Raw genomic sequence first — 25,071 nt, 5'->3', positions numbered from 1 at the left:
GAGTCGTCTCCGGAAGCCGGTGGAGCAGCAACCTAACCAGCAACCTAACCAACAGGCTGAAGATTTCATCAAAAATAAACTTTACAAAGCTTGGGAAGCAGGAGATAAACCTCGAGATTTCATTATTACGTCAGGGAGCTCGAAGAATGATAGAGCCCTGAATAATGTGGCGGCCAAGAGTTGGGCAGCTGAAGTGGAATCGGGTGAAAACCCGAACACGAATTCTCAGTCTTTATGATGAATGTCCTCGTATGGAATGTTCGGGGCCTTACGGACGAGTCCAAACGAGTTTTAAAGGAGCATTGCGAGTCCTTCTCCCCTGTGATTGTTGGGATTATTGAGCCTAAGACGAATCTCAAGAAGACTTATTCTAGATTTTGGCGTTCTCTGAATCTTATTCCTTGTTTTCAAAATTCAAGAGACAACATGAGTTCGAATATTTGGGTTTTTTCTCATCCTTCCGTTACTCATGATGTGATTTTCTCCTCGGAGCAGGTGGTTATCATGAACTGCAGATGGTCGACGTGGAATTTTAAAATCGCGGTGGTGCATGGCGTTAACACGTATGCTGGCAGACGGAGTTTGTGGTTGGATCTTCTGGATCATATTGATGGTAATGTTGTCTTTATTGGCGATTTTAATGCGGTGAAAGGCGCCCATGAAAGAAGTAGTGACTGTATGCCTAACTCTACTGCTTGTGCGGAGTTCTGTGATTTCATTGAAGCCACCGGTTTCATTGAGGCGCCTACGGTTGGTCTGCATTACACGTGGTCTGGTCGTAGATTTATGCCTACCCATGTGGAGTCTCGTCTGGATAGAGCCATTTATGCTGACTCTTTTGCAAATCTCTGGAGTTCGGTTTTTGTTCAAGCTCTTCCACGTATTACCTCGGATCATTCTCCGCTTGTTCTTCATTGCATGGTGGATGCTCCTCCTCGCCATCGTTTCTTTAAGTTCCTTAACATGTGGACCTTACATCCGAATTTTCTCCATACGGTGGAACGGTCCTGGCAGATGGATACCGAGATTGGTTGCCCGATTTTTAAAGTTATGCATAAATTAAAGCGTCTTCGGCAGGTTCTTCGCGCGTGGAATCGGAATGTTTTTGGAAATGTTGATTCTTGCATCATGAATAATCAACAAGAGCTTTTGGAAATTCAAGATCAGATTGCCAGGGAAGGTTACACGGAGGATCTCTTTAATAAAGAAGTGGAAGCCCAAGCTAAGATCAACGTTGTGCTTTCCAGGCAGAGCTCGCTTCTACAGCAAAAAAGTCGGGTGTCTTGGCTTCAAGATGGAGACAGGAACACGAAGTTCTTTCATGCGATGCTTAGGTTTCGTCGTAAACCTCACATCGTTTCTCACATGGAGATCAATGGAGATATGAATTACGATCAAAAGGTTATTGGGGATCATATAGTGGATTTCTTCTCTTCTTTGTTTTCGACTAGCAGTCATACTAATACTGATATTACGGCGGTTGAGGCGGTTATTGAGGAGATGGTCGAAGATCGTTATAATAATTTGCTCATTCGCTTGCCGGATGAAGAGGAAATTTCTGCTACGGTTTTTCAGATGGAGCCAAACAGCTCGCCTGGGCCTGATGGTTTCTCGGGTAAGTTCTTTCAGCATTGTTGGTCGATTATTAAAATGGATATTTGGTGTGCTGTTCAAGCCTTTTTCAGGAATTCTTATCTTCCTCAAGGCTGCAATTCTAATACCTTGGTGTTGATTCCTAAGAAAGATGTCGTCAATTCGGTCTCGGATCTGAGACCGATTGTTTTGTCCAACTTTCTTTACAAGATTATTACTAAGGTGTTGGCGTCTAGACTTAGCCAGGTTGCTGCTGTTTATGTCTCCCGTCATCAGTTTGGTTTTATTAGCGGCCGTTCCATTCACGATTGTATTATGATTGGGTCGGAAGGCGTGAACTGTATGCATCGTACGAGCCGTGGTCAAAACATGGCTTGCAAGATTGACATCAAAAAAGCTTTTGATACTCTTAGCTGGGATTTCCTGCTTAACGTTCTTCGTGTTGCTGGCTATGATTCAAAGTTCATTAGTTGGATTGAGATTCTGCTTCATTCTGCTAGGATTTCTATTCTGTACAATGGTCAGCTTAAAGGTTATTTTGCGTGTTCAAGGGGTGTTCGTCAGGGCGATCCTCTTTCTCCTATTCTTTTTGGAATCGCCGAGGATGTTCTTGGTAAGCTCTTTGCAAATTGTGTTAGCGCGGGCACCCTTACCCCGATGCAAATGAGACAAGGAATTAATTTTCCCACTCATCTTTTATATGCGGATGATATTCTAGTTTTCTGTCACGCCACGGTCACGAACGCTCATACAATTCAGAAAATTTTGGAATATTATGGCCAAATTTCTGATCAAATTGTGAGCCCGGAAAAGTCGTAAATTTTTTTTACTAGCAAAGTTCCTTCTCAAACCTGCAGGGCTATAAGGAGCTTATTGAGATTTTCTCAGGGCAACTTTCCAATTACTTACCTTGGGGTTCCTATCTTTAAGGGCCGTGTGCGTGCCTCCTATCTTCGACCGATACATGATCGTGTGATAAACAAGTTTTCGAGATGGAAGGGATTACAGTTATCGATGGCTGGGAGGATTTGCCTGATCAGGTCGGTTATCCAAAGCTCCCTGACGCACTCCATGATGGTTTATAGATGGCCGACTGCTCTTATTAAGGAGCTCGATGCGTGCTGCCGTAATTTCCTTTGGACTGGAAACATCAAGCAGACGCCGTCTTGTTCTGTGAGTTGGAAGAGGGTCTGCTCGATTAAGGAGGAGGGCGGTCTCGGGGTAAGGTCATTCGAAATCATGAATAAGAGCTATCTCATGAAAATGGCATGGAAGGTGGTTGGTGGGTGTGAGTTCGGATATGATTTGATTAGAGATAGATATCTCGATCGCTTTGGGCGTAGTAAATCTCTGGTGGCTGCTTCTACTATCTGGATGAGCTTACGTGAGGAAATTGATGGTTTGGTGGCGGATTCGTACTCGTATATTGGTGACGGCGCTTCTACTTCGTTCTGGTATGACGACTGGCTTGGGTATAATCTTATGAATAAATGCGGTATTCCGCTTTTCATGCTTCCATTTCTTTCTCAATCGGTGGCTGATTATTTCTACGATGGGGTCTGGCATTTCATGCAAGCCTTTGTTAATGCTTTTCCTGAGATAGTGTGTGATATTTTACTCACTCCTCTTGGTTCTGAGGGAGATGTGCGTTTCTGGAAACCCTCGTTGCACGGGAATGTCACTACTGCGTTGGCCTTCAACAAGCATTGTCATCATTTTCCGAAGGTGTCTTGGGGTTCTTGGCTTTGGGAATCTTTTATTCCGATTCGACGTTCTTTGATCTGTTGGCGTCTTCTTCATAATAGAGTGCCGACTTATGATCGCCTTATCCGCTACGGTATGATCATGCCAAACGTCTGTTTGCTTTGCTTAAAAGGAAGTGAGTCTCAGGATCACCTTTTCTGGAATTGTGAGCGTGTGAAGAATATTTGGGCTACGTTTCTTGGGTGGTTTAATTTCACGCAAGGGTTGCAAGAGAATGATATTCAGAGTTTCTTGGTTGCAGCTTGGCAGTATAAACTTAGTCCCCTCACCGGTAATTTCTGGAAAATGGGTATCATCACGGTCATCTGGGCCATCTGGATGCAGAGAAACAATTGTATCTTTGATAATCAAAAGTTCGAAGCAAGTCGTGTCATTCAAACTGTGAAAGTTGCTTTCAAAGAGATTGATGATAACTTTACTAAATTAGGCTATATGTGGAATTCTTGGTCGGATTATCTGATTCTCCGGGCAGTGGGTGTTACTACCAGGAGTGCTCCTCCTCCGGAGTTTGTAGAGGTGCATTGGTGGCCACCTGTGGCGCCGTGGATCAAAGTGAATACTGATGGCTCGGCGACGGGAGCTCCGGGCACTATTGCTGCAGGTGGGGTGTTTAGAGATAATTGGAATGTGGTGCGTGGTTGTTTTCACTTCAAAGGTGGCTCGGGTTTTGCCTTCGAAGCGGAACTCCTGGCTGTTATCTCGGCGATTCAAATTGCTCACAATCGTGGATGGCACAAGCTTTAGATTGAAGCCGATTCCACCTACGTGATATCCATTCTTAATTCTCGTTCTTTAAATGTGCCTTGGCGTTTTAAGGCGGCGTGGAATACGATTTTAAAGATGTTAGATGCTTTCTCGCTGCAGGTTTCTCACATCTTTAGAGAAGGAAACAAGGCGGCAGATTTAATGGCTAACCAACAACGTTCGGAAGGGTGGTGGCCGCACGAGATTGAGGAGATTAGGGCTGCGGTTCGCCTGGACATGGCTTCGCATAGCCATCTGCGTCAGAAACGGTAGTTGAGGCTGATGGGTTGTTGTCTGATTCGGGTTTTTCTACGATCACTTGGCAGGCGTTTGGATTTTGGGATGGGGGTTGTGGAGTGTTCACGGAGATGGCATATACCCGGATGTTTTGCTCTCGTTTTTCTTTTTTTGGGTTTGTTCTTCTTACGGCGACGGCGTCTTACCGGCCGTTTTGTTTTTTCGTGGGGTGAGAGCCGGGATAGTTTGGGGACGATGGTTAGGCTGGAGTTCCGGAAACTATCCCTTCCGCTCTTCCCTACTTTCGTTTTGTGTTTAGACGAGCACTCTTTTTCCTTTTCACGGTTTTTCCCACTGGGTTTTCCGTGAAAAGGTTTTTCTGAGGTTCGGCCCTTAGACTGCTCCTTCTGTGCTTTCAAGGGTTTTTTTTGGGTTTTTTCTTTTCTTTTTTTATATATAAAATCACCATTTAATTAAAAAATTATAATTTTTTTTCTTAATTTGATAGAACCGTTGCAACAGCTCTTTGATTTTCTTTTTTTATATTTATTTTTTATTTCTTCTATAAATACTATCATCTCCAATTCAATTTTCACAGAACTCTCTTCCTCTTCAACTTCTTCACTCTATTTCTTCCTTTCATTTAATTGTACGTGCTAGAAAAAATGGAGGATAATTGGGGAAATTGGTGGAACACTCCCCCAAAAGCCGTCTTCGGCCAATTCAAATTTGTCTGACTGATCAGTCTTTTCGCCGTTCTCTCAAGAATCAAACTTCATGCCTACGACGAGTCTTGAGGAAATTAATTTGAACGTCAATTTTGCAGCGACGGTGAACGATGATATGGAGGAGATACCTCTTGGCTGTCATGTCGCATATGATAGGTTTTTAGGCAGTTAAAAAAAATATTTGCTGATATAAAGAAGCAATTGATTACATAACTAAATGTTAAGTCTTCTTTGATTAATGAATTGGAAAAACTGGAAAATTAATATTCTTATGATAGTTGGTTGTAATTTTCTCACAAACAATAAAATTTTAATAAATTCTATACTATAATATAACTAAAACATATTTAATTTATAAATTAAACATAAAATTAAATAGTTTGACTAGAAGCTAGGGCATGATATATATGTCTTTCCCTCTTCGATCTGGAAATAGAATATAAATACTTTGTTTTTTTAGGGGGAAGATAGAATATAAGTGTTAGAATATTAATTGATCATTACTGAAGTTCCTTGTATTAAACTAACGTGATATTATAAGCTCATATGCATGGAAATTTAAACTATTAAGTTTATAGTGAGATTATCAAATACACATTTAACTTCTTAGAATCAGCATTATATATGTTAATTTTCTTTTTCTTAGAGATATATAATATGGAGTAAAATTTTGAAGTAGCCAAAATGAACCATAAAACACAATTTATGGCAACACATTGAAAAAACACAAAATTTGGTCATTTTTATTGATTTGGACGTTTTTACCCTTAATGAGGCGGACCGGGTAGGATCAGGCACGCGGGTCGCGTGCCAGGTCGGGTTAGGCACTTATAGCACTAATAGTGCCATAAGTGCCAAGAAGTTTGGTTTTATTTTGGATTTCCGTTGGCACTTTTGGCACTATTTAGTGCCAAAAGTACGGAAATCCAAAATAAAACCAAGTAAAATAGTCATTTTGGCACTTATGGCACTAATAGTGCCATAAGTGCCAACGGAAATTCAAAGTAAAACTACGTAAAATGGTCATTTTTGTGGCACTAATAGTGCCATAAGTGCCATACGTGCAGCACAAATACAAAAACAACAACATCATTTAAATCCTAAATAGAACATCTAAACCCCAAATGGATAATCTAAACCCTAAATGGACATCTAAACCCCAAATGGATAATCTAAACCCTAAATGGAATATCTAAACCCTAGGGGGAAGTGTGCACTTATGGCACTTATGGCACTAATAGTGCCATAAGTGCCATACGTGCAGCACAAATACAGATCAGATCATATCTGCCATGGCTGAAATCGAAGGAGGCAGAGATCAGATCTGCCGATGGAGGAGGCGGCGCAACGATCAGATCAGATCCACCGCCGCCGCCTCATCAGATCAGATCCACCGTCGCCTCATCAGACCAAATCCGCCGCCGCCGCCTCATCCTTGACTCCGACGACTTCTGCCCAAGCGGCGCGCTGGAGAGAGAGAGAGGGAGATGAGAAAGAGAGAGGAGAGAGCGGCAGCCGCTGCCAACTGAAGAGAGAGAGAGAGAGAGAGAGAGAGAGAGAGAGAGAGAGAGGGAGATCAGAAAGAGAGAGGAGATAGAGAGAAGGGTAGAATAGTCATGACATACAAAAAATGGCCAAAATTTATGTTTTTTCAAATGGTGGACAAAATTTGATGTTGTATGTTGAATAGGGCCATCCGGCCCTATTGTTTCTATAATATGTTAATTAAACTCGTCTTCAGGAACAGAGATTGAGAGAAATCAAAGTCCCATTAAGAAATAAAAATACTCCTTTTATTCCTTAAAAATAGTTCATTTTCTTTATTAAAAAAATAGTTCATTTCCATTTATAAACATTACCTCACAACAAAATATATTAACTCACTTGACGATGAAGCGCAGTCTGTTGGTAAGACGTTTCTCCTCCAATCAATAGGTCGGGGGTTCGAGTCACCCTAGGAGTTAGAGTGTGAGTGGGGTTTTTCCTTTCTTTGGTTGTAACAAATTTAAATATATATATATATATATATATATATATATATATATATATAGGGGGTGGTTATTCCACAAACCCCTCTTAGTATATAACTTAAGACCTTATATTAACCATAGATCTCTTAGTATCTAACGGCTGAAATTAGTTTGGAAGATCCACTGTTATTCAATTTATTTCACTACTTAATTCACGTATAATGACGTCGGAGGGTAAATTCGTAATGACCTTTTGACTTTCTAACTAGCCAACTACACATTACCAAAAACAACGCCCCATTAAATTGGAATTAAGATTTGATGTAATCCATATTGATATCAATTTTGTAGTTGCGTGAATTAGGAAGACAAAATCTATGATATTATTTTGTTAAAAAGGGAGATGATATATCAGCAACCCATTAAATTAAATGCAGCCACCTAAATCAATCTAACCCATATGAATCTATAGAGTATATCTTTCAAAATTTGACGAAAGAAAAGGTCGACGAAAAAGAAGAGACGGCGCAAGGCACGAATTAAGGGGTGGTCGACGAAATTCCGGCGATGGCACGAACTAAGGGTGGTCAGATCGGTGAGACTTAATAGGAACGGGCATTGTTTTCGATGGAATTTTAGGGGTTTTCGCAATTTTTGCTATTGTTATTGGTAATTAAATGTTCGGCACTTTTTTTGGGGTGTGGTTGAATCAATATTGGTTTTATATGATTTTTTTTTTCTGTACTATGTTTTGGTGGTCCCTATTTGGCGTTTTCAGATCAGTGGGGATGGAAATAGACTAGTGTCTACACTTTAATCAATGTTTGGTGCTCATTGATTATCGATTTCCACGTGTGTGTTTCCTCATCTAAAAATTGAGTTTTGTTGAAATTTACTGGATTGGTTATTTTTCAGTGGTTAAATATTTTGTTTTTGGCAAACTTTTTGTAATTTGAATGAATTTTTGGTGTTTGTTCATTATTTACTTTACTTTTAGAGTTGTAACCTTTTTCTGTAAAATGTAAATGTCCAGGGAATGTTACTACAAAGGACAAAGGGAAAAATATAATTGAAGGTTCGGTATTCGGCGAGGGTAGTCGTATTGCAAACAGAGGTTATCATTTTTTTTTTTCGTGATTTTGTGCGAATTGTTCTGCATAATATAGTATTTTCAATTTTTAGTATCCTTTTTAGTGAAATTGTACATGTTGTGGTGAGATCTGAATTTTTTCTCTTTTTCTAACATTGGTATTATTTTTTTTTCTTTTGTAGGGAAGAGTAAGAACAAAGTGCAGGGGAAAGGTGTGACTGATACATCTGATTTTGTGGAGAATAGTCCTCGAATAACTAGAGGTAATTGTGCATGAATAATCTATTTAGTTGTATGAATAATGTTCATTTGTTGCACTAATAAATGTATGGAACGAATATATGTACGAAAATGCATGAAGTGGGTTTGATAAGTGAATGAATATGTTATAGTATAGATGTCATTGTCGTTACATGGGTTAGCAAATTCAAAATTGTTAAATGTCACTGTCATTAGTTAGGTTAGTTAATTGAATATCATTTTGTTAAGCTATAATGCTGAAAGAGGTACTAAAAATTTTGTTTGGTATGAATTTTTAATTTGAATTAGAGCACGTGAATCTGTGAAATTCTTGTGCGAATTTTATTATAATCTGCATGAATAATTTGTATTCCTTATCGTTGTATGCTTGCTTAGTGCGATATTTATAAAAATTCGTGAGTTACTTCCTGTTTGTGCTGTGAGTATATACTTTATACTTTGGCTATATACTAATGTCTGAATATATATACTGTATAATGCATGAGTATTTTGAAAAATGCAGAAATGTTTTTCTATACTATATCTCTATTATATCGCTTATATGAATTTCTCTAATAACTGAAATATTAATTAGGGTACAGTTGTGCATGCAAATATTTTTTTGAAAAGAAATGGCTTTAATATATTTTGGTATTTGTCACATTCAATAGACAGTTAAGTTCATAAGTTTGCGTGAATCTTTTCTACATTTGATTGCCTGTACATGCAGGTAGCGTAAAGGGAAAGGCCAAACTGAATGAAGGTGTTGCACAACTGAATGAAGGTTATATTTTGACTATAATATGTTAATGAATGCCATTCTATAGAATAACGATGTTTATTGCACTAAAATATGAGTTATACTTTTAATACGTTATGCAGTTCGTACGAAGTATCGGAATGATCCAACATTGTTAGCTTTTAAGCGATCGTTACTTGGGGGTATGTTTATAATTTAATATGCAGTTCATTAAGATTTTATTTTAATTGAAATATGATTAGTTTGAATTATTGCTAATGTGAATTTTTCTTTATGTATACTGTGAAGTTTGTACTGGAACACTTTAGTTGTCATGTGTAAAAGCAAATTTTATTTATTTGAACAGGTGAGATTTTGAAGAGGAAGTTGAGTGAGACGTCGGGTAAAGATGTTACTGGTAGTTCGGTTGTCCCTTCTATCAGAGTCGTGCCGCCGGTAGCCCCTGCCAAGAGGACCAGGATTGACAAGCGTAAGCTTGATGTAGAAAATTACACGAAGTTAGAGGTGAAGAAATATGATGATTACCCGTCTCTATACATTAGGAGCACGCCATGCGTTCTATTGAAAGTTGTCAATGAAATGAACGACGTTCAGAAACAGGTTGTGAAGTCCTTGGGCTTTGGTCATGTGCTTAATCTTACAATCCAAGAGATGCCTAGTAAGCTAGATTACTGGGTGCTTGATCACTTCCATGCCCGAAGGTCGGAGATCATGTTTCCATGTGGTAAGTCAATTGAAGTGACTGAGGAAGATGCGTATCGCATGCTCGGGTTTCCTCGTGGTGGTAGACCGGTGGATCTTCTGGAAAAATACGAGACTACCGACTTGTATGACGAGTGGGTAAGCTGTTTTCCAGATAAACAGCGTAAAACTATAAAAATCAGTGATGTGAAAGACGCTATGTTAGCTTCTGTAGATGGGGGCCGATGGTTTAAGGTGCATTTTTTAGTGATGGTGACACATTGCCTTATTTCGAGTTCGACGCATAGATCTGTCATTCCTAGGGTTATTAAGAGCCTTGATAACTTGACGGTTGTTCGTGACTTGAACTGGTGTGCGTATGTAGCTGATTCTTTGATCGATAGCAAAGGTAAATGGGAAAAGGATACCCAATCAATGTTCACTGGGCCTATTATGTTTCTCGCGATAAGATGGCAATAACCATTGATATTTTTTTGGTTTGGTTGCACTTGTTGTGTACTAATTTATTTAATAATTGCAGATGCTTTATGTGGATAGGGTAACATGGGCAAGAACAAGTGTAAGGAGGAGCTTTCCTTTATTAATAAATTGGTGCACAAAAACACTGAGAGACAGGGAACTTGCTGAGATACATTGTGGCAAGTTTGGTGACGGAATTGTTCTTGACCCAATTGAAATTATGGATGATGATGGGGAGAGAGACAGAGATGCTGTTGGTGCGCGGGATGAAGTTCTTGAGAAGTCCATTTGTGGTTTAGTGATGGGTTGGCATAGACATTACACGTAATAAAATTTTGGATTTTAGTTTATTGTGTGAATGAATAAATTTCATGGTTGGCGTGAATTATTTTATTTCATTTTCTGGATGATGTGTGTATTTTTCATTGACATTCTCGTCAAAGTCATCATAGTCATCAGATTCATCATATGGTTATTTTATATTGACACTCTTATGAACCTCAATTTTGCAATGCCTGATATGGAATTAGTAAAATTCTATTACAACAATCTCTAATGACTTTAAAATTAATGCAATAATGTAACACACTACCAAATCTGATGTTGTTCCTGTCTTATACACATAAAATTTGTACACTAACCACAAATATTCGTGCAATTTAATAACTTACAACAAATAATTTTGTCAAATTAACTATGAATTCATGCAGTTAACGAGTTGATTCGCATTGACTTCTAGCATTATTCGTTTAATAACTATTGTGAAATGGTTCGTATTAAATTGTGAAATTGTTTGTGTTAAAAAAATGAAATGGTTCGCATTTAATCCAGGCATATTAATTTATAATTCATTGTAATAATGCATAGCTTTCATGTGTGAAAATAATTGAAATTTAGTACATGGGTAATAATAATGCTTGAATATTGAGGGCATATTGAATAATTCGTACATATTAATGTCTAATTTGTGTTAATAATTCATGTTAATTAGTCCAATAACGAAAGTGTAAGATGTCTAAAATGGGATGAATTTTAGAGGTGATTCATACATATTAATGTATGATTCGTGTTAATAATTCATGTTAATTAGTCCAATATCGAAAGTGTAAGGTGTCTAAAATGGGATGAATTTTAGAGGTGATTCATACATATTAATGTATGATTCGTGTTAATAATTCATGTTAATTAGTCCAATATCGAAAGTGTAAGATGTCTAAAATGGGATGAATTTTAGAGTATCATCGTATGAATTTTTAAAAAAATTGAAACGAATAATAAATATATTTATTTACTTTGTATGAATTCGTAACCAAGGTTATGTGAATTCCAACTAATATACGATAATTAAACACATGTAGCACATGAATTCGATACTACAACAGGGTTTAGTACGTGTTGAATAAACCAAAAAGACATGATAGAATGAAGATTAAGATTAACAATGTCGTGTACCAAAGTGCTCCATACGAATTTGATTTTTGGTGTTTCTATTATTTTATGTTTAGGTTTAATATTGAATTTTGTAGATTTGATTAGATATGGTAACTAATATACAATTAATTAGTGAAATCCCCATAAATAAGGAATAAGATATTATTAAGTATTGAAATTACCAATCTATCCTATTCTAAAGTGGCGTTAATTTTAGTACTTAAAATTAGAATTAATTCAAGCCATTAGATCTTATAAATCTAACGGATGTTATTGGTTCTTATTTTATATCTTAAAACTAGTTCTTATTTTAGCCTAACCCTATATATATATATATATATATATATATATATCAACTCACTTACTTATTATATCACATGTTGGACCCCTTTTTCCACTCACAATATAATTAATCATTTTTAACGCTATCTTTAGATTAGACCGTTTCTTCACTCGCAATACACTCACTCACAATTATTACAACATGTATCGTCTTCTTCTATGGCTATTTTTTGGAGATTGAGGGAGTACTATAATAATACTAATACATTCCAAATTCATGTGTATCAATAAAGAAGCAATTATGCTTAGTAAGTTGTCCCTTTAGGAATGACCTAGTTGTGGAGTGAGCATTCTTAAACTTAAATATAATGTCTTCTGTTTGAATCTCAATAATGACCATAAATCTGAGCTTATTATACTTGACTATTCAAATACTCCCTCCGTCCCATTACAAATGTCTCATTATGTTTTGGCACGGAGATTAAGAAATGTATAGAATGTAGATAAAGTGGTTGGTGAAATTTAGGTTTCCAACAAAAATACTTGACTATTCAAATTCATGTAGGCCACATAGTATGTCTTCTTTAATGACATGGAAAAGCAGGAATAAATTTGTATGCCATATTTTCTTGTCGAATTGGAGCCTCTCTCACTCTTAATTAAGGAGAGGAATTGAAAACTTATTCGTATTTGTATTCAAATTTTCTCCACGCTCAAACAAAAGAACTTACAATTGTCCTTTTGTAGGAGAAATTCACCGAATACGCGGAGTTGAGTTGAGTTCTAGAAATGTTTTCCCACCTAATCTACAACGTGAATTTTTGATGGTGACTGAAAAAGATTGACTAGTTGTTGCCTCTCAAATTCATAATTTTAAGTGTTAGGAAAGGTTTATTTTTTATGATTAATCTAGATGAATAAAAATAATATAAGATAATTTATTATTTACAAAAGATGGTTTGAAACTCTGGTATATCGTCTAAGTTATTTTCTTCTGATTTATATCTGTTAAAATAATAAAATTAAAAATATTTTAATAATAAAAAAATATTCAATCATATATATCAAAAAGATAAATGCCTTCATAATGATTAGCTTGAGTTTAGGCTTTCCATTGGTTGGAAATGCTAATGGGTTCACACAAGTTTGAAATTGCAATACGTCGATAAATTTGAATATATTTATATTATGAAAACGTAAAAACTGTCTCTATCTTAACACCATTTTCAGAAAGCTGGTAATGAAAAATATAATTTATATCTTACCTTTTTTTAATTGAAACTCAATGGTGAGTTAGATATTTGGGGATATGTGAGTTTTTTTTCGACTCGTTTGGCTTTCGTTTTTATTAATTTTTTAAGGAGAAAGATCGATCTCATGGTATGGATTAGTTTTGTGAATTGAATGTTGAAAGAAACTACTACATACTGTATAAATGACACTTTTACTATTAATAAATAATATTTTTATTACATATAAATAATATTTTTTAAGAGTTAATTGCATGTATTATCATAACTTTTGGCCCAAATTCATTTTGTCCACGAGTTTTAAAAAATCCAATTTTTTTACAATTTTGACTTTTATTCAATTTTCCCACAATTTTTTTCCTCCAAATCGAATTTGACGTAGCGCTGATGTGACTCGCCGGTACGCGCAATACTTATCACTGTTTGGATTTGATTCAAATTTGACAATCTGCGAGTTCGAATATGCACCTGCAATGGCAACCAATCAGCGACTTCGACGATTCCACCCTCCTCCCGCTGCAGTGGCGAATCCACCGCCTCCCGCTACAGTGACGAATCCACCGCCTCCAGCAATCGGCAGAGCGCTGCCTACCAATGGGCTATCGGCGCTCACCAGTTACGGCTGAGAAGTCAAATGAATCAAACGGCGGAAGACTGATTGCGGGGAGGAAGAAGATCAATTACGGGAAAGAGAAGATGAAATTATGGGCTCCGTATAGATTAGGAATTTTAGACCATTATTTAGGGTTTTTTTATGTTAATTTAATATTATACTTCCTCCGTCCCATAAGAGTGTATCATATATGGGACGACGCGGGTTTTAAGAAAAATATGATAATTAATGTGTTGAGTGGAAATGAGTGGTTGCGATTGAATTGATGGTGGGGTTGTAAAAATGAGTGGATGTGGTTAAGAAGAAAAGGTGGATCCATGTCCCAAAATAGAAGTGATACACTCTTATGGGAATGACGAAAATGGAAAATATGATACACTCTTACGGGACGGAGGGAGTATGTGTAATTATAAATTTTTATATATTTCACGTCAATATTACGTGTAAAATTAAATCCACATCAGTGCCATGTCAATTTTACGATGACCGGCAATTAAAGGTTGTGGGAAAATTGAACAAATGTCAAAGATTGTGATAAAAATTGGACATTTTAAAACTTGTGGGCAAAATGGATTTCAGCCAAAGATTGTGATATAACATACAAATACAATCAACCCTATTTTTTATAAAAAGTAAATGATAATTTATATAATAATAAATTATACTATATTACAAATGATACTTTTAGTAATAAAAAATAATACTCTCCTCATCTCATAAAAATATGAATATTTTGTTATTTTAAGTCGTTTCACAAAAACATGAATATTTTTATTTTGATACATTATTCCACCACAATCCATTTATTTTTTATCTCTATTTTATACTCCATCCGTCCGCCAAGATTATGGCAATTTGCTTGGGCACGGGATTTAATAAATTTGGTGATGATTTTGATGTAGTGGAGAAAGGGTCCCACCACTTTATGAGATGAGTGGTTGAGATTGAATTTTAAGTGGTTTTTTTGTAAATAAAGAGTGTTAGTAAAGATAAAATATTAAAGATGATGGTGGGACCATTTCCATAAAAGGAAAGTGACATAATCTTGGCGGACGCCCAATATAGTAATTGTGACATAATCTTGGCGGACGGAGGGAGTATAAAGTGTGATCCATTTTGTAACACCCCAATTTTCATAAACTTTTCAATATAAAATCTTTGAAAACTAATATATAAAAATAAAATTTCTTGAATTATAAAAGTTTAAACCAATTTAAAATCAACTTGTCAAAACTAAAGTAGTAAAATGAAAAAAAAAAAAAAAAAACGATAAACTAAAACTTAACAAATTCTACAAAAATGTTCAATGTAAAATCCTTATCACTAGTCATTCTCCACTTCCATGGCCACCTCGACTCCAGAACTGCAAAACTGAAAAGATAAGGGGGTGAGCATATTGAAAATATACTCAGTGAGAAACCATGCAAATATTCACGTACACATAAACATGCAAATAATTCACATTGTCATACACATATTCTGAATTCTGAGTGTTTCTGAATTTATGATCATGTACTTGAACATGATATTCTGAATTTCTGATCATGTACTTGAACATGATATTCTGCGTTCTGATCATGTACTTGAACATGATATTCTACGTTTCTGATCATGTACTTGAACATGATATTCTGCGTTTCTGATCATGTACTTGAATATGATATTCTGAACATGTATTTCTACATGGCTGAGCAAGTATAATCAAACATGAACTAAAAGCATATTCAAACATACATGAATATAACAACAAGCATATAATCCCTCACCTTAAAGTCGAAGCTAAATAAATCAAATCCGGAATGAAGGTCTTAATAACGCCGCACCAGAAGAATTCGTCAAAATCGCAGCGGAATAGACCAGTCAGCTTCAAGCCTTCGTTTGAAGCCTCAAACGTCCTCAAATCGTATTTTGCCCAGAAATACGAATTCTTCGTCTTCGAGAGAGCTTTCCGTGGCCATCTGTTTCGCTTGAATCGGAGTTCTGTGGAGTAAGTTATGGCCGTTCTCCCAATTAATTAGTGTGTCCGTCTCTTTTAGGGTTTGAAAATAGATTCCATATTTATACTAGTTTCTAAAGAGCTTTTGATAAATATAAAAAAATTATTTTCTATGTATATCTCCTACTAAGATAAAGAATAAAGATGATAAAAGGAGTTCTAATTCTAATAGGAATCATTAATAATAATAATAATAATAATAATAATAATAATAATAATAATAATAATAATAATAATAATAATAAGCTATACAAGAAAATACCATTAATTAAACTTATAAAATAAATCTAAGTTATCGGGGTGTTACAACCTACCCCACTTAAAATAATTTCGTCCTCGAAATTCTAGTCACGATTCTTGAGCCATATAATCTAGTTCTATTGGTAGGTAACTTCATCCTTCGCACGTGTTCCACGAACCCGTAGTCGCTACTCCATGTATAGCAGTCGTACACCGATTGCAGCCTCCTAATCCTTTCGTATCTCTCGCATTGTACACGCAAGAATTCACAACGTTCACTTAATCTTTCATATTCTTCGTGCAATTTCTCAATTCGTGCTTGTAGGGTAACTTGAGCTCTAGTGGGAGTTTGACGTGTCCGTGCCATCTAACAATTTCAAAATTTCAACTATTTCTAACAAAGCTGAACATAATAGTACTAGAACATAAAGGCATCATAAAAAAAAAGTCATGTAAAACATCATAACGGCCATATACTTAAACAATTAAAACACATACCTTGGAGTCGATGCAGCACATGAGTTTCGAATGACTAGGCTTATTTAACCCTTTAAGCTTACTTAAACCTTTTTAAAAGCAAAATAATTTTTTTTTTAAAGCACGAGTCTACAGGAACGTAGACCCGCTCTGATACCACTATGTAACACCCCAATTTTCATAAAATTTTCAATATAAAATTTTCTATTTACAATACATTTTATTTAATATTTCTTAAAGTTCGTGCCAATAAATATTCATGTTTTTGTGAGATAGAAAAAATTATACTCCCTCCGTCCGCCAAGATTATGTCACAATTACTATATCGGGCGTCCGCCAAGATTATGTCACTTTCCTTTTATGGCAATGGTCCGACCATCCTCTTTAATATTTTATCATTACTAACACTCTTTATTTACAAAAACACCACTCAAAATTCAATCTCAACCACTCATCTCATAAAGTGGTGGGACCCTTTCTCCACTACATCAAAATCATCACCAATTTTATTAAATCCTGTGCCCAAGTAAATTGCCATAATCTTGGCGGACGGAGGGAGTAATACTTTTTAATGTACGTAAAAAATTATAATACTTTTTAATGTACTTTTTAATGTACTTTTTAATATCGGATTAGTGGAATAGAATCAAATCAAATTGAATTGACCGGTCCAAACCGGACAGACCGCACTCTACATCCTGTCATCCACGTATGGAGGAGAATTTGCGAAGAAATAATACACTTGAGTATAAATTTTTTGGTTTGATGAATTGGAAGTCGCTATAATTTAATGAGCTACCTGGAAAAACTTGTGGTCCAAATTGAGTCACTAGAAACTCAATCATACTATATACTATAAAGCAAGCTCCCTTGAGTAGCTAGTTTGATTTAAACAGTTTAGGTTCAGAGGCATTTTGCGCCCTAAGATGTATATATAGTTACTAGTTGTTTATTTTTTAAATTTTATCAACGTGTCATTATTTATGAATTAGATTAATTAGTAAAAAAAAAAATTACACTCCTTTTGTCCACGATATCGATTTTAATTTTGACATTTTAGTCTGTCCACGATATCGCTTCCACTTTTGACATTTTCATTTATAGCAGTAGGGTTCATAAACTCCACTCACAACAATAGTGAGACTTAAACTCCATTAACAACAATACCACTATTATGAACTATATTCTCCACTTTTTATAACTTGTATCGTCCACAAAATGGAAACGATATATTGTAGCCGGATGGAGTGTTAATTTAAATATAAGTATTTGATTTAAAATAATGTATAATAACTATATTATCAACTCAATGAGCATTGTATAATAATAATTAAATTTATAGATTATAAAATAAATCATTTAAGTCATTCTCATTTTGAGCAAATAATACTAAATATATCATTTTTTTATTTCTTTAAATGAATATGTAACTTCTTTTTGCAATTATGTCAACTATATTTTGAAATTATCAACATAATATTATTAATTAATGAAGGCAACAAACATAATTTCAATATATAGATGTATAAGAAATTTTTATATAACTTAAGAGAATGAATTGGTTTTCATAAAAAGAAAGAACAAATTTAGTTGCTTAAGAACTAAAAAAAATTGTGCTAAAAAAGTGTATGTAACATCAGCATATATATATATATATATATATATATATATATATAGGGAAGGGATAAAAAAAAAGCTAAATGTATGAAGAATAAGGAATCAATCCCATGCGTTAAAATTAGATGATCCAATGGATCACAATGATGCGGATTTTTTTGTTGTATTTTAATTCTCAAAGGATATGTTAGTAATTGTCCTCTTTATTATACTCGATTATTCCTATAATTAAGATATCAGAATCTTTATATTTATGAAAAAATATGATTCAAGTTAATCTCCACATCAATTTAATTTAATTGTTGCTTTCTTCGTTCACTCACACCTTTTATCTATTTTCGGCAATAATTTATATTAAAAAAATTAACAAGGTCAAAACTTCTTTCTTATTGTAGTTTTATTTCTTTCAATGCATAATTCTAGTAAAAAACATTCAATCATCATTTACGTGTTCGCTAATTCAGCTAATAAGTCCATGTGATAAAAAATTCAAAATATTTATTTTGGTATTCATTAGCTTTTCCTTTATATTCATACATGCATTAATATATATAATTTAATTATAAATTTGTTGTTTTAATAAATAAATATGTAATGATAATTACTTCCATAATTAAAAAAATATTAATTCTAAAAATTATATAGAAATTTGTATATCAAATTTTATTCTCTTTTATTATGTTTTACGTTATTTATGATTTTTTTTTCACAATTCTCTATCATATCAATATTCAAACTTCATTACTAGAATACATATAATTTTATAATATTTATTCAAAAAAATTTAGTTTAATCATTTTTTGTAAATTATATTATTATTTGATTTTATTTCACGATTAGAACAGTAAATTTTTCACATTATTCGCACAACTTGAAAGTTTATTCAGTTTATAAATGCAATATGTTAAATTATTCAGATCAGTTAAATGTTCATTCAGCAGAGTCTGTATTTCATATTTTATAACATATTCAGTATATTTTTCACTTTATTCACAAACATTGAAAGTTTATTCAGTTTATAAACGTCATATGTTAATACATATCCATTCAATAAGACTAATAATATAACCAGGGGGCTTAGCCCACTGGCCACCGGGTCCTCACTTAAGTGAAGTGACCCGGGTTCGATCCCTCTTGGGAGCGAATTGGAGATTGGAGATATAAGGTGGATTTGGTGAATGGAGAGATAAGGTGGTTCTTGGAGTGGATGGGGAACTAATTTCTAACATCTAACATGACTTTGTCCGACCAAAAAAAAAAAAAAAAAAAAAAAAAAAAAAAAAAAATAAGACTAATAATATAAAATGAAATCATATCTTGAAATATATTTTTTTAGGTGCAAAATGATTTATAATAAATTTTGCAAATACAATTATAAATTATATTGAATAATATATAAATTTAACAAATAAACTACAATATATATTGAATAATACATAAGCTAACTGCACAATTCACTAAAATTATAGTATATGAATAATACATAAGCTATACTGAATAACACATAAGCTGCATATTTCACTAAAATTATAGTGAATAGTATTGAAATTCATTATATTATATGCGTTATTCAATATATCATGCGTATTAGTTAGCACAACTGGTATATCGTTCACTGATTCCGTAATTATTCATTAAATTAATTGTGTTATTCATTATATTAATTGGTTATTCAACATCTTATGTATATTATTATTTGAAAGTTCTGATATATTATTCATTTTCGTATGTCTTATAATCACAAAATATTATGATTAATCATGCCAATAAAACCATATGTTATTTTGTTTAATTTTCTATAGAAAATATTTTACTGATTAATTACAATTCTACAAATTCACATTTCAAACAAAAATCAAGTCAAACAAATGAAAATATATTGTCACAAAATCTAGATCTCCATGGTATTCTTTTATCTCTGCAGATAATGTCACGAAGAGTGTAACTTCTGAGTTTGGTACGACCAATCAGTTGGCTCTAAAGTTTGAATTTTATATCCTCAACATGTTGTTCCTCGGCCAAGTCACCATCATTTTGCTTCAATGATCCCTGACCACCTTTGTCGTCATCGACCCTTCCTGAGTTTACCTTAATCCCTAATATTGAACGAAATCCATTTCAGTATGTACTTAATTAGCTTATAAGACAAATTCTGAATAACTAATCAAATATACTGAACAGGAAAACGATATTTCCTGAATAAACTTACATATATTCTGAATAATAACTTGATAAATACACCGACCATATAATAATTTCCTTATACCTAACTACTAAAAATAGCTTACGAATAAATCAACAAACATACTAAACAAAAAAGCAATATATACTGAATAAACTTAACAAATATTCTGAATAACTACAAATATATTACACTCGCACCACCTCCAGCAACCATTGTCCAAATACGCCATTTTGGATTCAAGACAACAAATTTCAAAGATGCACTGGTCTATAACAGGAGAAAGAATACAGAGGAAAAGATTAGAGATGAATTGTACCTAGTACATAGAACTGAAGCTTGCCAAACAAAGTTCAATTTTGTTATTCAAACATCGATGAAGTTGATTTTAGATCATATATTTAACTTGAAGTACAAGACCATAGACATCTCCATTGAAGTTATACTCCAGTAATCATCCAGCGTGAAGCATGTTAGTAAAATATAATCTCTTGGCTAAAATTGCGACACAATAAACAAGCAAAGCTATCACTGTTAGGCCAGGCCACAACATGGATGAACCTAGGGAATGGCATGGCAGAAAAGTCCTGCTCTCTGTCAACTATATCAACATAAATAATCATACACATTGTTCATTTAATAAAGAACCATAAAACAATCATTACTGAACCATTTATACATATAAGAAGAACCGAAAAGTACCCAAATCTATAGATATTCACATCTCGTTCTTATGCATCGTTCAATACAGACACGAAAAATTCCTTTTTTCTATAGATTTTCACACACTAAAATTGAATCCCATGTCTCCACCATTATTCAATAAACCACGAAAAAAACTCTAATTTTGGTCCACAATTCTTCACAAAATTTTTGCATTGTTCAGAAAATTTCGAACAAACAAGTAAATAAAGTAAACACTCACAATCTTTTCATGCAGCCCCGCCGGAAACTACACGATTCAAGCCGCCGTTGATATTTCACACACTAGAGCGGAATCGCCGTACTGACGAGTGGATGAAATCTGGACACGCCGCAGAGCCTTCAGATGCGCGCGACAACCAGTTACTGATCTTAGACCATGGCGGCGGTTGGCGAAAGTGCAGGGAAGCGCCGGACTTAGGCGGAGCGACGACGTCGCTGGATTACAGAACGAAGAGGCGGTGGCGACGAATCTTGAAGAGAGATGAATTCGCGTTTGCTCTAGGGTCTCTGAATTGAGTGGAAGTGGTTTGCAAAAGTCGTGGGGAGTGAGAGAGAATTCCTTATTTACTGAACGTTAATTTAGGAATGACAGTTATCTGAATAGTGAAAATTACATATACACCCCCATCCGATTTTTCTATGGTGATGAGGAGTAATATATGCGGAACAGAGGAATGACTTTACCAGGGGAATCACGGGAAGCAGCGAGATAGCTTTCGCTAGAGGAGTCAGCGAAGTCCTCGCCAGAGGAATCAGTGAAATCCTCGCCAGAGGAGTCAGCGAAGTCCTCGCCAGAGGAGTCAGCGAAATCCTCGCCAGAGGAATCACACTCGCCAGTGGAATCACACTCGCCAGAGGAATCACACTCGCTAGAGGAATCATACTTGCCAGAGAAATCACATTCGCCAGAGGAATCATACTTGCCAGAGGAATCACATTCTCCAGAGGAATCATACTTGCCAGATGAATAATACTTAACCAGAGGAAAGGTCCCTGCCAGAGGGAAGGCTTGCGCCAGAGGAATCGTCCACCTCACCAGTGAATCTACCTTTTTGCCCCTGACCACGCGGAGTACATGTTCTTAACTAGGAATTTACTATTTTGCCCCCGTCCGTGCGAGGAACGTGTTCGGGGAGCAAAATTACTTTCTTATCCTTAGCTTGTATGCCTCTATAAATACTCGTGCACGCACACGTTGTACAACTAGGTTATTTTTTATTATCAAGCCGCCATTTTACTCTCGTGCTCTAAAATTCCGATTACTCTCTTTTGTCTTCTCCGATCAAAACTAGGTATAATTCGCGATTCCCTAATAATTCACCAATTAAATAGTTACCCATTCTTTTATGATTCATCAACTGGCGCCGTCTGTGGGAAAAATGGGCTAAGACATGAGAATTCGACCCCCTGCGCATGCAGATCTGGAATCGCCGCCGGATTTGCATGCACAGGTCCCGATTGCGCCGTTATTCGGAGTGCCCAAGCCATTCTAGCCCGATACTCATGTTTTTACGCCGATCTACTTGCAAATCCAGGAGATCTGCGTTTAATTGTATTTTTTGTGCATGGGGGAAAGGTGGCGGAAGTCGCGAATAGGGAGATCTATGATTATTTGTGATTATCTTACGTTTTATTTCGATAATTGTGTGTGGCTATGCTATTTTTTCACTTAAATGCTTGTTTTCATTACGGATCTAACATGTTTCGCTAACAATCTGCTGGTTGGTGCTTTGTTTTTGTGTTTTTTTTTTTGGATTTCCACGGTTAATTCACGGGGTCATATGTTCTCTCGCCTGAGCTTAACGTCAATCCTATGGGGAAATCTCCATCGTTTTCACTATTCGTGTTCAACTCCGTGTACTGGGTTTATTTCCCAATACATGAGAGCATTGTCTAAGGGATTCTATAATGGTTCTCAGACCAGTATTCGGGATGTCTAATATTAGGGTTCTTCAGGCCAGGGGATGGTCCGATCCGCTTTACTTAAACATTTCTCACATTTTTTTGTGTGTAGGTACTATGGGTTCTTCAGACGCTCACCGCACTTTGGAGAAAGAGTTTGTCACTGTTGGGCTCAACTCCGCTGCTCACACTACTGAAGTGCCGACCTCGCTGTTTAACGGCATGCAGGGCAGCACCGCCTTCACCACGCCGCCAGGTTTTCAGGCTATCCCAGCCACCCCACTGACAGGGTTGAATGTTAACATCCAGAGATCTGCTCTGGTAACACCGGGTTCCGACATGCCAGGCTTGGCCCCCACGTCTGGTGGTGGACAACTCAACTTTGGGTTGTCAGAGCAGATGATGGCCCTGCTCCACTATTCTGCCGTGCGTCAGGCACTGGGGACTCCTCTGCTGTCCACCGTCCTCGCTGCAGCTCCCCTGGTAGGAGCGATCAATCCACAGGGCACTGAGGCCCCGCCCCCCGCTGCTCTGGAGGTGAACAACCTGACAGCCAACAAACAGGCTATGGTACCTGGGGAAATACAGAAGCTCCCCGCTGAGAGGGCACTGGAGAGAAGGCCAGAGGAGAGCCGAGTCAGGCTTAATAGCATTGTCAGGAAGGAGGGGGTTGATGAGTCTGATAGTCAATCCATCTCTCCCGTGTTAGAGGAAGAAAGGCCGAGGGAGAATACTAGGCTGAAAAATCAAGTGTCGCAACTAAAACACCAGCTCAAGGATCTGGAGGATTCGCTGAGGGAGGGATCCCAGAGGGACGAAAGTATATAGAGGTCAGAGAAATCCCAGAGGGCAGAGAAGTCGTACCGGGCAGAGAGATCACACCGGTCAGAGAAATCACAACAGACCAGAAGGTCAGAGGGACGGAAGGTAGGACAGATCACAAGGTTCATAAGCGTCAGGCTCATGACCCACCGAGGGATAGAAGGGAGCATGGGAGGAACAAGGACGACAAATGCGCTAGAACGTCAAGGGTTCCCACCGCCAGCAAGAGTCCTTTCTCTGCTGATATTCTAGCTGATACGCTGCCAAGGAGTTACAAGCCCATTTCTCTGGATTACGATGGTACCACTGATCCGGAGGTACACCTCAACCGGTTTGAGGGACTGGTTACTCTTTACATGTACACTGAGGGTATCAAGTGCCGCATATTCTCCACCACGGTAACTGGACCTGCCCAGTTATGGTTTGGGACACTCGCCCCAAATTCCATTCACTCGTTTGAAGATTTACAGACACGATTCTTCAGGCAGTTCGCGGGTTCGCGAAGGGTTGGGAAGTCAGCTCTTTCCCTGATGGACATAACACAAGACCAAAATGAAACATTGTGGGAATATACTAGCAGGTTCAACCTCGCTGCCCTGGAGGTGCCAGAGGCAGAATCACAGATCAAGAATTGTGCTTTTATCAGAGGGTTAAAGCCGGGGCTCTTCTTCAACGAGCTACAAATCAGACCGGCCCGAGATTTCGACGATATCATGGCTAGGCTGCCAGGGTACCTGCAGTTGGAGGATGCCAGGATGGCACGAAAGGCAGAAAATGACAAGCACAAGGCTAAAAAGGCCGAGGACGCACTGGAACGGAATAACAGAAATCAGGACATGGCTCCTTTCACAGGGTTGCCCCCGAGGGTACCTCTTCCCCAGGCAAAGGTGCCACCTTACCAGCAGCACACTGTAAATGAAGTAAATCGTCTCGCTGAATACACCCCGCTAAACAAACCTCAGGAGGAGATTTTTCACCTGATCAAGAATCAGCCATTCTTCAGGGCCCCTGGAAATTATAGAGATGGGCAGCCACGACAAGGGCCTAACAATAAACTGTATGAATATCACAATTCTTACGGGCATTATACCAAGCATTGTGGGCATCTTAAGCATCAGTTGGAGTATGTTAGGTCCGGGGGTCTCGAATAGGTGTATGGGGGGGAGGAATACACCTATAGGCTATTTTTATGACTATCTACTGACCTCAATCAGAGGGATCTCAGTCATAGATTAAAACGAAACTTTACACGCAAACAAAGACTCCT

The 25,071-nt window shown here is 36.5% G+C and overlaps 1 protein-coding gene and 1 long non-coding RNA gene across 2 annotated transcripts; one reads left to right on the top strand and one right to left on the bottom strand.

The window, feature by feature from the left end:
* The first annotated feature begins 9,001 nt into the window (after positions 1–9,001).
* LOC131002457 (uncharacterized) lies at positions 9,002–10,598 on the top strand. The gene is made up of 4 exons (XM_057928952.1): positions 9,002–9,150; positions 9,249–9,308; positions 9,473–10,216; positions 10,349–10,598. Exons 3-4 carry the CDS (start codon positions 9,706–9,708, stop codon positions 10,363–10,365), a joined length of 528 nt encoding a protein of 175 aa, XP_057784935.1. The 5' UTR covers positions 9,002–9,150; positions 9,249–9,308; positions 9,473–9,705; the 3' UTR covers positions 10,366–10,598.
* A 9,903-nt stretch (positions 10,599–20,501) lies between these two features.
* LOC131002472 (uncharacterized) lies at positions 20,502–21,718 on the bottom strand. The gene is made up of 2 exons (XR_009094305.1): positions 21,301–21,718; positions 20,502–20,645 (listed from the first exon to the last, which is right to left on the bottom strand). It is a non-coding gene; the product is annotated as an uncharacterized LOC131002472 (long non-coding RNA).
* Positions 21,719–25,071: the final 3,353 nt, after the last annotated feature.

Source organism: Salvia miltiorrhiza, unplaced genomic scaffold (assembly GCF_028751815.1).
Source record: "Salvia miltiorrhiza cultivar Shanhuang (shh) unplaced genomic scaffold, IMPLAD_Smil_shh fragScaff_scaffold_135_1, whole genome shotgun sequence".
Taxonomy (NCBI): Eukaryota; Viridiplantae; Streptophyta; class Magnoliopsida; order Lamiales; family Lamiaceae; genus Salvia; species Salvia miltiorrhiza.
The sequence above is the reverse complement of the archived record's forward strand: the minus strand, read 5'-3'. Positions and strand labels throughout refer to the sequence as shown.

Coding starts and splice junctions, on each gene's coding strand:
- LOC131002457 (XM_057928952.1), top strand. CDS start 9,706: ATGAACGACGTTCAGAAACAGGTTGTGAAGTCCTTGGGCTTTGGTCAT.